Source organism: Musa acuminata, chromosome BXJ3-11, assembly GCF_036884655.1.
Source record: "Musa acuminata AAA Group cultivar baxijiao chromosome BXJ3-11, Cavendish_Baxijiao_AAA, whole genome shotgun sequence".
Lineage (NCBI taxonomy): Eukaryota > Viridiplantae > Streptophyta > Magnoliopsida > Zingiberales > Musaceae > Musa > Musa acuminata.
In genome coordinates this window covers 31326382-31341130 of record NC_088359.1, presented here as the reverse complement: position 1 = coordinate 31341130, position 14749 = coordinate 31326382, and the positions used below count along the sequence as shown (strand labels likewise).

The 14749-nt window shown below is 37.0% G+C and overlaps 2 protein-coding genes across 4 annotated transcripts; both read left to right on the top strand.

The window, feature by feature from the left end:
- Positions 1–2863: 2863 nt before the first annotated feature.
- Positions 2864–3652, top strand: LOC135652819 (histone H4-like). Its single transcript, XM_065174077.1, has 2 exons — positions 2864–2995; positions 3110–3652. The coding sequence occupies exons 1-2, from the start codon at positions 2887–2889 to the stop codon at positions 3451–3453; spliced, it is 453 nt and encodes a 150-aa protein (XP_065030149.1). The 5' UTR covers positions 2864–2886; the 3' UTR covers positions 3454–3652.
- Positions 3653–7308: 3656 nt separating this feature from the next.
- On the top strand, positions 7309–14626 carry LOC103972323 (uncharacterized). Of its 3 annotated transcripts, none has more exons than XM_009386626.3 (4): positions 7309–7446; positions 9637–9786; positions 9876–12649; positions 12723–14626. In XM_009386626.3, exons 2-4 carry the CDS (start codon positions 9769–9771, stop codon positions 13936–13938), a joined length of 4008 nt encoding a protein of 1335 aa, XP_009384901.2. In that variant the 5' UTR covers positions 7309–7446; positions 9637–9768; the 3' UTR covers positions 13939–14626. The 3 variants fall into 3 exon arrangements, with proteins under 3 accessions (XP_009384901.2, XP_009384900.2, XP_065030146.1); XM_009386625.3 differs by having other exon boundaries at positions 7320–7883; XM_065174074.1 differs by having other exon boundaries at positions 7320–9786; positions 9876–12369; positions 12463–12649.
- Positions 14627–14749: the final 123 nt, after the last annotated feature.

The window sequence follows — 14749 nt, the reverse complement described above, 5'->3', positions numbered from 1 at the left end:
CTCTTCCTCGTACTCACCTCAATAGTTATCATCGTTAGCTAGAGTTTTTATGGTCGCCTCTGCCCCATCCACCTCTCCCCCTCGCACTCACCCCTTAAGGAGATGGATGAGACAGAGGTGACCACGAGAGCTCTAACCATCACCTCCACTCCCTATCATGCTCACCCCTCTCATTGTCATTATTGATCATAGCCCTCACAACCGACGATGACAATGGGAGGGGTGAGCACGAGGGGGAGAGGAGGCGAAGGGCGACGACTACACCAGTGTCTAACACTAGTGCCACCGCCATCGATGTCATATGGCACCATCGAAATATTAAATTTATTTATTTTTTAAATATTTTTATTAATAAAACTAATATCGTTAGAATAAATAAACATAAATGTTTTAGGATGTCAATATAATTTTTTAAAATATAAAAATACTAAATACTAAATATGGCTAACTCAAGAGGATAATATATATGTAATTAGCTCATTCATTTCATATTATTTATTTTATCGATATTATAATATCTGATAAAATGATCTTTTCCGAATTTGACAATTGATACATGCATCTTAACAGTCAAAATTGATACCAAAGTCAAAATTTATCGATCACTCCTTTTTATATAAATTCTGTTTTTTTCTTCATATTTTAATCAAATATATTCTTTAAAATTTTCTTAAACCAACAAAATAATTTAGGTTAAAATTCCTAAACTCACACATTGCTTCTCTCTTCCTTCTAATCTCCTATGTATTTTCCTCTTCTTCTTTTATGGGAAGATATATTTCATTACGTATACAAAGGCAGATCAATTAAGATATTTAGGATCGATGAGATTAAAGAAAAGTAAATTCTTTGGAAAAGTCTCTCTCCATTTTTTTTTTTTGGTGGATTTTGAATTTGTAGTAGAGAGGCTTTCTTTTATAATATCAAAATTCCCCCTCAGCCCATATACATGACTTCATTTGTCGAGAAAATGAGGAAAATAATACATAAACATTTTCATTGAGGGAGAAAAATTAGCACCTTTTATTGAAATTTTGCTAAAGAAAATTCTCTGCATAAAAAATGAAAAAAAAATTATATAAGATCACCCATAAAAATAATTAAAGAGATGGGAAGGGTGAGAAGGATATAATAATTTAAATAAAAATATAAAAAAGCATTTCTTGTTGTCATACTTCAAAGAGTAAAATAAATGACTGCCTACTCTCTGTAGCAAATGATTATGAAACGTGATAATATAATATGAATGAATAGTAAAAGAAAGTATTTTCATCTTGAGTAATTACTATGAATTATTGCAATTGTCCTTTTATGATCTAAAAGTTCAAATAAAAAAATAAATATAATTTCTCAAGAAAAGCCATGAATTCTGAGTTTTTTTTTTCTATATCATGTCTCATATTTCCAAACTGCCTTGAGAGAGATGAACCAGTCAAAAATTCATGCCAACTTTGATTATCAACCTTATTATATGATTTTATGCTTCATAAAATAATTTAATTAGGATTTTTCATTGACACCGGATAAAAATAAAGATATTTAGATAATAAATCCTCTTTTGTTTTTAGCGTAAGTCTTTTAAATTTAAAATTTTATAATATTTGTTGGGTAAATTCTCAACTCGTAATTTTGAGTTTAACATTCTGAGTTTGAAAATTTCTTGTAAAGTTTAGTTGGTAGTTTGAAAATATCATTTTACCTTGTAATTAAAAAAAAAAATCTATGGTAGATCCAACCCTAGTCATGCTTGGCTGGTCAGCTTACCAACCCTCGTGGGAGGGGATTGCCCAATAGGACTAATCCGTGCATGAAGACACGTGCGACAATGGGAGGAGAGGGGGATGGTTAGCATGCATAAGTAGATGTACGACAGAGGTCGGTGATCGGTAGGGGCAAAATTATCATTTAGAAAATGATATTTCATATAAATTTTTTTTAACTTATGATGCCTTATGAGAAAAACCCAAAGATAATTTTTTTAAAAAATTACTCATATATTTTTTATTTATTAAAAATTTATGATGATAAAAAATATTCATAGTTATAAAGTTTTTATAGCAAAATTTTTGAAAAAGCTTCTAACTTTAATAATTTCTGATATAGCACTCCAATTTTAAAAAAAATTCTTAAAATATTTTTTTAAAGATCATTCTACCCCTATCGATCACCTCCTTCTACCCCGAAGAGTTGCTTATCCCCCGTGATGCTATTGGTTACCGTTGCACGTCGGTTTGCTCATGCTTACGACAAACGATTAAGATGACTATGATAGGTGTTGATTCTTGAGCACCCTACAAGAATTTTTTATGGTTGAAATGCTAGGAAATAATTAAATTTTTGATTGTTCATGTTTTTAAACTAACATTGCAGTGTTTTTGTTTTTGTCATTGGAACAGTATGATTTTATTTAAAAATATTACATCGAAATTTCATTTAATTAAAAATTCATACTAATCATAACTATCAACCTTATTATAGGTCTTGAGATATTATAATATAATTTATATAATAATTTTAGTAGTTTTATAAGAATTATAAAGGTTTTGACATATTCCAAAGTAAAAGATAATATAGTCACTAATTTTTTTCCACATGGTCTTAAATTTAAATATTATTTTTTTTAATGAACGGCAAAAAAAGGGAAAAAGAGGAAGTTATATTATGATTGAATAAAGTTACATTATTTTTGGTTCGATAATAGACAAATATTATAATTCTATTACAGTGACAAGACCCTTCCAACTCAGAGATCCGTTTCTGTCAATATCAGCCAATCGCAGACGCCCAGCTCATCACGTTCCACACGCCATCTCAGCAATCCGTGTCTATTAGTTAGATCCATCCTTATCCGTCCATTCGTTGTTGATCAACGGTTGAAATGCGTCGATGTCCGCGATTCATCTTCTCAGCCTCGTTACTCTCTTCCACGATAAATACCCACCGAAACCTAAACACAATGGCGTCGCTTCGAGCTGTCCAATTCTTGCGGTCTCAGGTGAGCCGACGAACTCAAGTCTCGTTCTTCGTTTGATCGCTGGTTTCTCGAATGTCATTCTAAATCCTCCTCCTTGCTTCAAATTTAACGTCACGGTGCCTTGATTTGCTGTAGGAGCTTGTGGATTTTGCTTCGTTTTGGTAGCTATGTCGGGGCGAGGAAAGGGCGGCAAGGGTTTGGGCAAGGGCGGCGCGAAGCGCCACCGTAAGGTGCTCCGCGACAACATCCAGGGTATCACGAAGCCAGCGATTCGGCGCCTCGCGAGGAGGGGCGGCGTGAAGCGCATCAGCGGCCTCATTTATGAGGAGACTCGCGGCGTCCTCAAGATCTTCCTTGAGAATGTGATCCGTGACGCTGTCACCTACACCGAGCACGCTCGTAGGAAGACTGTCACCGCCATGGACGTCGTGTACGCTCTGAAGAGGCAGGGAAGGACTCTCTATGGTTTTGGTGGTTAGGGCTTCATCTCTGCTAGAAGTCTTGCTGTCAAGAAACAGGGAACGAAGGATTGGGTGGGAGGTTATGTTGGTCTCATATGTTAGAATAACTTATCTAGTGGTTTGTGTAAGTAATGGTTTGGAATCGCTTCTCAACTTTATCAAACGTCTTATTGCCTCTGGTGAATGATAATGACTCTTTTTGAGGTCTTATAGTTGACGTATCTTTGCTGTCGTTGAGTGCTTATAAATGTGCCTCTGATCTCTTGTAGGATTTTTAAGCTTGTTAATTAGGCTATGTGTGTTACTGTCTTTTCTCAGGTTAAATTGTGAGATTGAATCAAGTATACGTTCATGTGGATTGTTTCTGTGTTTTTACTTTGACATTGATCAGAAACCTCAAGTTTCTGATATTTTCTTTTGTGATTTAGTTGTACACAATTATGATACTCTTGCTGCAAGAATTGATCTGTTGTGGTGGATTCTTGATTCATTGGTGTATCCTCTTGATTATTTTCATGGATATTTGGTATGTATATCGTTGCATATAAATCATTTTGATTATGTCTGCAACAATCTTTTAATTATGTTTTTGTTGAGTAGTCTGAAATGCTTTTTAAAATATTTCTAAGAATGCTTTGACTACTTATGTTGATATCTCCAATTCTATAAAAAATAGTCCAATGATGAGAAGAAGATGTTGGAGAAAGTGAAATTAATACATGTTAATACCTGATGCATAATTTCTTTATCTCCATGTAGTGCAGGTCATTTACTGTCTGAGTCTCCACTTGTGTGAATCATATCAGTGGTTTAATCAATGAAAGAACTCAAGGTCTCAGGCTGTTTCCCATCAATGTGATCAACATCCATTACACGACTATGCTGCAGGATAACTATTATTGTCATGATGTTGTGTGTGTCTTTATAGGAAAGGGTATAGTCTTTCTGGCTTGGGTGTTGAGGATTTACTTATCACATTGATCTTGCTGTTAAATATTGTCTGGCAATATGAGCACTTAGTTTTATTAGATTTCTTCGGTAATTTGCCTTTTTAAGTTTCCATGGTATTTGTGGATGCAAATGTCTCACTATTTGCAGCTACTTTAGCTAAATTTTTGCTGTGGTAGTTTTCATGGTATGCACTGTTTGCTAAATACATGTAGGTGCAAAAGTTGAATGTTCCTTGTTATATTTTCTCGTTTCTTCATTTAGATGCTGTGCTTAACTTGATCAAATGAATATTTGAGGCTATTCTTGCCAAGCCATGACTCCGATGCTAGTTGAACAGAATTAGTGCTGGATTTTGCAATTGAGCAGAATTATCGGTTTCTCTACTTTGCTGCTTCTCTTTGACTAGTGTACTTGACACTGTCTGGTTAAGACCTCTGGCTAAGACCATGAATGAATTTTCTTCTCATAAGATCTAAAGATGCTGGCCAGTTCAGCTTATTCTGTTTCCAATCCAATTGCATTGTGCCATCACTTACTGTAAGAAAAGCCCTGTTGCGGATATAGCCAATGGTTATGGCACGATGTACTTGGGCCTGTATCTCTTCCAAACAATGTTGTTCCACTAGTTGAAGGTCTGGCTAATTTGTGCTTATTTCCTTTTTCCAGTGCTGATTATGACTGATTTGTTCGTTTTGGCTTTCTCTGGGTAGTAGTTATTTGCCGATATGAAGATGAACATATTTGATTTCTTTGGTATTTCTTCTGAAGGACAACCTTTTCTGAAGGAACCATTACTTGTGCTCTTCTACTCTGATTTCCGACTTATTATATTCTTTGTTTATGCTGTTGTATCTCTTGTTTTCACACCAACATTGCTTCTAGTTTCTGGATCGTTTTTGTTGCTGCAGAAACAAATATTATCATTGTGTTAGAAGTTTAGTAGAACTATCACTTACAGGCATATGTTACTGAGGAAGTTGATGAGCATATTGCATTTAAGTTGAATGTTCATTTAGAGATCGTTTGTAACTCTTCTGTCTTGTCTCTGTGGCATGTACTTATCAACAAAATGCAGATTATTTTTAGGTTTGTCTCATCCTGCTGAATCTTCATCTTGCTAAAACCCTAGTTCATCCAGATTTTCCAGGTTTCTGCTGGGAATACTGGGAGTGTCTACAACAAAGGAATGCGATTGGGAAAGACTTTTGAGAATTGATGTAAGTGCAAAGTAAATCCCATGGGTCTGAAAGAATTGCTCTTTCGTTCTCTGTATTGCTTTAAAACAACAGGTTTGTATCTATGGGTCTAATGAAGTTGCAGTCTTGAGGGGGAAATATTGCAGGTTAGCATTATGCTTGAGACTGGGGGTTTGCTTATCTTCTGTTCCAGATTCTTAATTAGAGGTGTGCTAGAGCTAGAAAGGTAATCTACATACCTATACCTATCATTTGTGGAGACTTTGATCTTTATGGAGATAGATCCTTTAAATTTTTATATTCTAAATCTAATTTTTAATCAAGTTCAAATATGACTTTTGTATTTTTAATATTTACTTTCTAAATTAATAAATTTATTTAGACAAAAGATAAACTGAATTAATTGCATGAGAATTTGGATAAAGTATTTCTGAGAGTGCGCAGGTAAAATATTCCCTACAGGTCATGTAGCTATTGATTTGATATTAGAATTGTTCTACCCCATATGTAAATAAATGCAGGTAAGCAGAGATCTTGATTTGAGCTAATTATAAAGTACCCCCTTAAATCTTTTTAGTATTTGGGTCCTTAGATTTAATAAATTTATATTATAATTTTTATAATTATAAAAAAATTAGTTTTATTTATTTTAAAGTCATCGATTTTATCAATAGAATTACGAAAATGATAGACAAAAAGATAATTTTAATATTTTAATTACGTTTTGGATGATGACAATAGACGAGGGAGAGTAGTTGTGAGAGGTGAGGTGATGATATAGATATCGATACTTTAATTGATGTAATTGATGTAAATGCATATGCATATGTAGAATAGCAGTTTGTTCTATATTTGTATTTGATATTGACAACGATTTGGGGAAGGATGTTGTTGCTTTGCATTTACATCGTGCTAATGTAGATGTCGAATGATCCTTTCGTCGCATCTACGTCAGCACCGATGCAATTGTTAAGCGACGCCAATGTAGATGCAGAATGATGAAAGTGTCGCTCAACATTTGCATTGACGCTGACGAAGATGCAAAAAGTCGATATATGCATCGTCATGTCACCTCTTGTCATTATTCTTTCATCATCCCAAATAGTCATTCATAAGTACCGAAAATGTCACCTTTTGTCGTCATTCTTTCATCATCCCAAATAGTCATTCAGAACCCCCTTCGATCGTGTGTTATCATTCAAAATATAATTAAGATAGTGAAATTATCTTATTGTCCATTATTTTTTAATAAAATTGATGATATTATACTAAATAGAATTAGATGTTTTATTTTGTAACTATAGAGATTTTAGTATGAATTTTTTAAATCCGAATACTAAAGAGATCTAATTATATATAACAATAATGATAATAACAATTAGCTTTTTTATTTATAGCTTCAAGTGAAATAAGGTGTCTTATAGATTTCAAGTGTCCAGGCAATTAAATGAATTAAGATTCGATTTTGTGGGGACATGCGATACGTATAATATCATTCAATTGGTGATTAATTAACCGTCTTTAGACTCATCTAGCAGTTGATGTGGTCCTTAATCCACGTGAAAGGCTCATAACCGCAATAACGGTGATCCATTCCTCCATATCGTGACCCGTACCGGTATATATTATCCCCCACCAGACCAATAGGGAACCGACACGAGACGGTGGACGCAAGCCACCCGTTTAGATACGTGGTGAGTGCAGGAGCTCGGAAGCGATTGAAAACCACCACGGCGAGGGCAAGTTGTTGAGAGGTGGGGACGTCTTGGCTTCTCTCTTTGCCGCTTCTACACGGCTGTTCATCTCCCTATTTTTTTCTCTATCGATCTCTTCCGTCTCTTCTCGCGCGGATGGATCCGATCAGGTAAGAGTCGTGCCGGGTGCAGATCTTTTCGTCTGTGACTTTCTTTTTTCGGGTTTTTTTGGGGGGGTCTTTGAGTTGTTTCGGAGAAGTTTGTGGGGGAGATCTGCATGGAACAAAGACAGCGGAGGAGGACGGGCGGATCGAGCATGAGCAGTTTCTTCCCTGGGAAGGTTTGGGGTTCTTTTTGGGTTTAGTAAACGGCTCGGATGCACTGGATGCTGTATTGGCGTGAGATTCAAAATAATCCGTACCTAAGCCGAAGAGAAATTTGTTATGGTTCAAGCGATTGGCTGGGAATCTACGCCGGATCTGTTGGTCTTACGATTTCATCTTTTTGAAAGTTGAGTTGAGAAAAGCAATGATCTGATAGTCTTTTAAGGCAGAAGGGGAATCGGCAGCTTTGGTGGCCGTTGCAAGAGCTCTATGATGGTTCTTGTGTAAGCTTTCAACAAGTTCATAATTCTAATTAGCTAAATGGAAAGAAGATCGGGTTCATATTTTTATTTCGCCTTCTTCTCATGGTGTTATTGTTGCTACTGTTTAAGTAGCTAGCTGTTGAGGAATCGTGCCGAGGAAGCTATGTCTGGCCTTCTTTTTGCTATACCTTATTGGTTAAATCTAGAGGACAATAAAACTTCATTTGACAAGTCAAGGAATCTTAAATAATTTGGGCCCTGGGTTTTGGTCCCATGAATACAAGATTTTTGGCAGGAACATAAGTCACTGTTGTTGGTCAGGAAAAATGAAAGTCATGATACTCCTGACCTATGTGGAACGTGAAATTTGGATTGTGATCTTGTTCATTTTTTTTCCAGAATCGACACGTATTTTAAGGAATGGTTTTTCAGCATCATGAACTTTTGGGCAGATGTTACAAAATTTACTAATTGACAGTTGACATTCATTTAAATGGATCGTGTTATCTTGACGGACTATAAGGTTATTGGTTGTTTTGACAGGCATAACTTTTTTGTGTAACTGAGTAATGGATATTTGTGCCTTTGGTAGATCTGATAATGTACAGAAATTATGGATTAATACTGGTTTGTTGAACCACTTATCACATGAAACTGTTTGTTTTTTATTTATATAAATCTAATTTAGTGGTGAAGCAATATGCGCTATTTTATGGAGGGTAACAATTTGGATACTGAGTCCTGTTCCACATCTTAGCTTGTATGCATTAGTTTGAGAGAGTAGCAGGTGAATTTCCTGATCATCTTGACGACAAGTGTTCCGTTCTTGCTCTCATCGAGTATCCCAGCTTTTGTCCACAGGGTTGCATAAGGAGTGGAAAACGAGTTCTGCATTAAATTAGGCTCCAGATATCAGCACTAGTAAGTTTGTGTCCTTGTGTAATGCCTTTTCTGGGTAAGTGGTTATAACAGGTAACTAGGCAATTGCAGGAGAGGCATGGGGAAGATCAGGTTTTAAAGACTATATCATAATTCCTTTGTTCAGAATCTGGATTGAAACTGTCTTCTGCCTGGAAAGCATTTGAGTGGCTTTTACTTGTTGCTATAGATCTATGTAAAACTATGTGCATAAGATTTAAAGTGGTTATTGGACTGAGATGAGAAACTATATGCTTTGCCGGACCAGTAAATTCCAGTTGGGACAATATTTGAAACCATGGTTCTATTGTTCCTCATTTTATCTTCTTTCGGACTTCGGAGCTTCGTCCAATTATTCACCCAAAGAAAATATTTTTTATTATATCTTTTCTAGTAGTTTCACCTTTACATTCTTATCCGGCTATACTGATTTTTCATAAATGTTGTTCTTAACCGTTCAATATCGTGTTTCATGGAGCATAAGTTGTCTAAAAGCTATCTTATTAAAACTTTCTTTTAATTTAAAGAGCACATGATGATCATGCAACACTCTTGATTTATTTTCCCACCTTATCATCAATTTCTCCTTTTAAATCCAAGATTCCTAAACTTTTTAGTTATAGAAACTTAGTTTTTATTCATCTTAATAGGACCATCCATTTATTTTTAGTATTACTAAAATTACAAATCATCATTGTATAGTTATTTGGTACAATAATTCTGTTGAAGCTGATTATATTGTAGTGGCATCATTGAAATGACATTAAATGACATCATTTGTCTATATTTCTCTTGTCAGCTTTGGCTTCATCACTGTATCTAATACTTATCTGCTCATGTTTGTGTACTCTTTTAGGGTTGGTGGTGGTGCACCTTCACATTCTGATAATAGATTAGTTGATACTGCATCAGCATAGATCATTCTATGTTTCACTCCGTTTAAGAGAATTAAGATAGGTTATCTCTTGGTCAGCCATAATCTTAGCAAATGCAGCTACATAAAGAGGTGTTTCTTCTTGTTATATTGATATTATGCAATTTGTAAAGTAGGCTTTATACCTGTTGAATATTAACTTTTGGATTTTATTTTGGCAGTTTGAAACTGACCATTCAGATCATCACTCTGGTGAGTCTATTTCAGGTATGCCAATAAAAAAAAGGCTGTTTCATTTGTCACAGTGCTCATCTTCTCTGTCCCAAGAAACATGTACAATGCCCCATAATTGTCGGGGGCAACCTAAAAAGTTCTTTCTCGAAGAAGAATCTTCTGTTTCAGAGAATGGTGCTGCTCTAGCACTAGACACCAATACCATTCCTAAAGACTTCCTAAAGTCTTCCTCCACATTATCTGGTCAGAAATCTTATTTTTATGGTCCTAACATGTCAATGTTTCATTCAAGTGCTGTCCAAGCTGATCATGAGAACATGGAACTCAAGAAAGCCACAAGTACTTTCAAGGGATCGAATATGGTGGAAGATCCGAACATAGATAACAGATCATCCCTTAGCTTGAGTATGGAAAAAGGAAAACAATTAGCACAACTCGGTATATCTGAAATGGTTATAGGTGATAGGCATATTGAAGGGAAAATTGCTTCAAGTGATGTGCTTGCATTTAGAGGCATTGAAACAACATCCAATATGCGTTTAACATCATGTAATGATAAGAAATATCATGGTTACAACTCATTGGAGCGAGAGAAAGTTGAAATGTGTTCAATGGATCTGCCTCCGGTCAAGGGGTCGCAACATCTGAATCCAACCATGTACAATGACTTGGATCCAAAATATGGTTCTGCTCATCACTGTGTGAACAGAGTAAATTGGGATTTGAATGTTCCGATGGAAGTATGGGATGCCAGCATAAATGATTCAATTATAGAACACGACATCAATAACAGGCTAAATCAGAGGGCCATGCACCAGCAAATCATTGACAGATGCCTTTTCCAAACTACTCTAGGGACCATTGGGAGTGATTTGACATTAGGAACATCTATGGTTGAGAAAAATCATTGCAGCCCCAGATTGACAGATCTGGGAATGCCTGCTGATGACAATAGAGAGTATGAAGGTGGCTTGGAATTGCAGCTTAGACCACCTAGCCGGCCGGAGTTACGAATTAAATGGGGAAAGATAGTGCCTCCCGATCTAAGTCTGTCGTTGACTGGGAATCTTTCAGATGCATCTTGTAGAGTTGTGAAACCTGAACCATGTGAGGACAACAGTCATAAAGAAACTGAAAATTTTCAACTTAGTAGTCTAAAACCAGTGGGTATTAGCCTTGTGAAATCTGAACCATGTGATGAAAGTTCTCAGGGTGAAGCTTCCAGTGTAGCTGTTCCCTTTGATCAGGAACCTTCAGCAGGCAGAATGAGGAAATCAGAAGCACCTCAGGAACTTGAGGGAAAGTCATCAAATCTGGAGTTGGAGAGTCATCAATTAACATCGTGTTGTACAACTACAGACATCCCATTAAGTAAGGTTAAAGCTGTGGTTTTGAACTCTAATGTTGTGCTTCATGATGGTAGCCCAGTTATCCCTGATAATTTAAAGATAAAATCAGGTGAAAGCACTTGTCTAGCCTTAGACTGCACCACAGTATCAGGTGCTAGTATGCCTTGTAAAGCTGAGGTTATGCTTACAGACACTTGCACTCACCATGATTCACAAAAAAGTACTGTTAAACCATTGGATATGGTTGTAGACTCTGTCGTTTCTGATGCAAAAGGATTTATTACAAATGAAACAGAAATTTCTGAAACTGCTGAGGTAGCTTCTACAATGCATCATGAATCTCTGGTTTCTGATCTTGAAGAACCCATGGCTTGTGATGGTATGTCCGAAGGTAGTGCTGAAATGGACTTCTCAGGTGGTGAATATTATACTTCACCGAAAGTAGTTGCTAGAGATGATCTTCATGTTAGTGACAAAAGTGGTGTATCAAGTGGTGGAGACCACGACAGCATGGACTTGCCTGCTGAGATTCAGACAGAGCAGCCTAATGACGATGACCTACAGTTGGATGCTTCTAATTGTCTAAGGTGTTCAAGAGATGAGATCAGTAGATCTGAAGGTGGTGATCTTGAGGACAAAGGTGCTGATCTTAGAGATCCTGTGCCACAATGTGCAAATGAGGTTTCATGTGCCCATGATGAGAAAAGAGTACATGGATATATGTCACATTGTGCCAATGAGGTTCCATGCAAGAATGTAAAGGAGGTACAGGGAGATGTTGCTACAGCCTTGTTTAGTTCAAACAGTGTTCCCATCATGGTGGAAGTACATTTGGATAAAAAAGGAAAACAAATAGTTTCTCAGGAGGCAAGGAGTGGTCATAGTGCCAAAGATATTGATGGGAATATGAAAGATGATAAAAAGCAGACAAGTTGTGACTTGACAACAGATGTGTATGAATTATCAGTCACTAGAGTGCTAAGGGCATCTTCTAGTAAGAGGCTTACAAAACCTTGTCATGGAGTAATAGAGATGCGCCTTGGAAAGGACAAGGTCTCAGAGATGAAGTCAAATTCCTTCGATGCGATTGCAAAAACCAATCGGGATAACTTGGGCAAATCGCAGATTAGCGGTAAGTATGCCAGTGCATCTATTAAGCATCCGGAATTGCCAGAGAGAGATTTTGATGTCAGTGGCATTGTAAATAAACATGTTGATGATGCAGGTAGGCATAACCACATTAAGAATGCCGATGCTAGCTGTAAGAATAGACAGATTGAAAAGGTAAGTTCACCTACTATTAAGTCATTTGGCCAGAGGAGGCCTATTTCTGCTTGGACAGTTCCATCAGGGACTGAGGAGAGAGTGATTATTAAGCAGAGGCAAGACAGATTGTATTCTGAAGGGAGAAGGTGATAATTCTTGCTTTTGTTGTTGTTGCTAGTTTTTTTTTTTGCAATTTATTATTTTTCTTCAATATTGTAGGCCTTCAAAAGTTGAAAGTAGGAAGAATCAAGGACAGCGTATTGATAAATGTGATTCTAACTACAAAAGCACCAGAAGGCATGGCAACCAGTATTTTGATCGGGATTCTGACACCCAGTATGCACCAGAACTTAATAATCCAGGGAAGCACCATCTCCCGAAGCTGAGTAAACGGTTGGAAATTCCATTTGGCTCTGTTGGGAATGCTGGTAGATTATTGAGAAAGCCAATAAATGATCAGCCAAATAATTCATCTCGTTTTCCATCTTGGAGGCAGTTGCCAGGGCACCAAGAGGTACCATCATTGCTGGGTGCCCGAAGTGCTGGATTCCCAGCAAAGAACACTATGTCAAACAGGTTCATTGGGAGAAAAATCCATGATGACACTCTACTGGCTCACGAGGACAATATGATTGGGAATTTACCTGGTGAAATGATAGATAAAGTATTGTATTCACACCCGAACCTGCAATATGAGCCAACTGAGAATGATCTCATGACAAGGGGAAGGAGCCTTTCACCTCTCCGGAGGAGACTCCATCCAGTACAGTACTATCGAGCACACTCACCTCGTATGTGGCCTTCACCTGGAAGATCACCTGAAATGGTAGTTGATAGACATCAAGAGCTAATAAGACATGGTCCATCACCCGTTGTCAGGTTTGGTATGTCGAGATCACCCCATCCACAACCTTGTTTTCCTGAAGATGGAATAGTCAGAAGGAATGTTTCGCCTCCTTATCCTCAGTTTCCTGCTGACATGAGAGACATGCTTCCTGTTGATGATCTTAACTTTCACAGGCCTGGTGGGGTTCTTCAGAGGAATTTAAGGAGGTTTGACATGATGCCACATGATACTGTTGAGGACTACCTTGGACCTCCAGACTTTGCTGATCATTTTGATCGAAGGGATTATTATGATAGGCGTGAACTTGTTCAACCTTTGTATCCAGGTTGTGATCCTGGTGACATTGGAAAGGATGCTCTTCCTTATGATGATGGTTGTCATAGGCCTATCAGGTTTTGCCCAGTGGGTGAAGTGATTCCTGCTAGGGGCAGCTCAAGGGACTTCGACAGTCACATAAGGAACCGACTTGGAAATGCTACTAACATATTACGAACACAGGAGCAGGGTGAAGATTACAGATATCATAGAAAACAAGGATGGCATGAAGGTGGTTTCAATGATATGAGGCCTAAAAGGAGAAAGTTCTAATAGTGTGGGTTGTTTTCAGGGTATTAGCATGTATGCCAAGAAAACTGGTTGCCAGCTCTTCGGCTTGACTTCCCTCTTTTATGGTGGCCCAGATTTGGTCCTTCATGGAGAATGGTGCGAATAGAAGGCGATCAGCATGACTCAGTTGGTAAGTTATTGATGCTCATTTATCAGCATGAGCAAGTTTGGGTATTAAAGCCATCATCCTAATTCTTCTTGGTGGACTAATATGTTGCACCAACGTGGTTGGCATTACTGCAAAAATAAAAGAAAAATATTGGTTGGTACCAAGGAAAAATATATGTCGAGACATGGCATAGCAGTATTATCGTATCCTTTTCAAGGAACTTGGCAGGGAAATATACTTGAGCTCTTTTGCTTCATTGCCAAAGATTAATGGTCAGAAGATGAGCGAAAATGAATCACTGTCTTTTGACTCGGTATATTATATCTTGCATACATCTACAGAATCCTAATTTTTCTTTAATCTACTTGAGTCGCACAATTAAGGCTTGTAACAATCATTTGGATTATCCAAAAGAGATGTTTTAGCTGATTTGGATTAACCTCAAGAGGAGGAAAAGAGGAATAGAGCAGATAGTTTTCTGTTTGACTTGGCACCTGCAACATATGTATATATCTGGATTTTAATATAATAAATTCATGCCACATAATCAATCATGCATAATTTCCGGTATTGTCATTCTTCTATAGAACCAGATCTTCTACAGACTACTGGTTCTTTATTGGAAGCTCTATTGAATATTGTCAGCATTATAAGAAGATACTGGATAGACTTGCAGCATGGACT

Excerpts from the sequence above, each read along its gene's own strand:
- LOC135652819 (XM_065174077.1), top strand. The coding sequence starts at position 2,887 with ATGTCCGCGATTCATCTTCTCAGCCTCGTTACTCTCTTCCACGATAAA. Across the intron at positions 2,996-3,109 it reads TCCAATTCTTGCGGTCTCAG|GAGCTTGTGGATTTTGCTTC; the intron begins GTGAGCCGACGA and ends GATTTGCTGTAG.
- LOC103972323 (XM_009386626.3), top strand. Across the intron at positions 12,650-12,722 it reads TTGTATTCTGAAGGGAGAAG|GCCTTCAAAAGTTGAAAGTA; the intron begins GTGATAATTCTT and ends TCAATATTGTAG.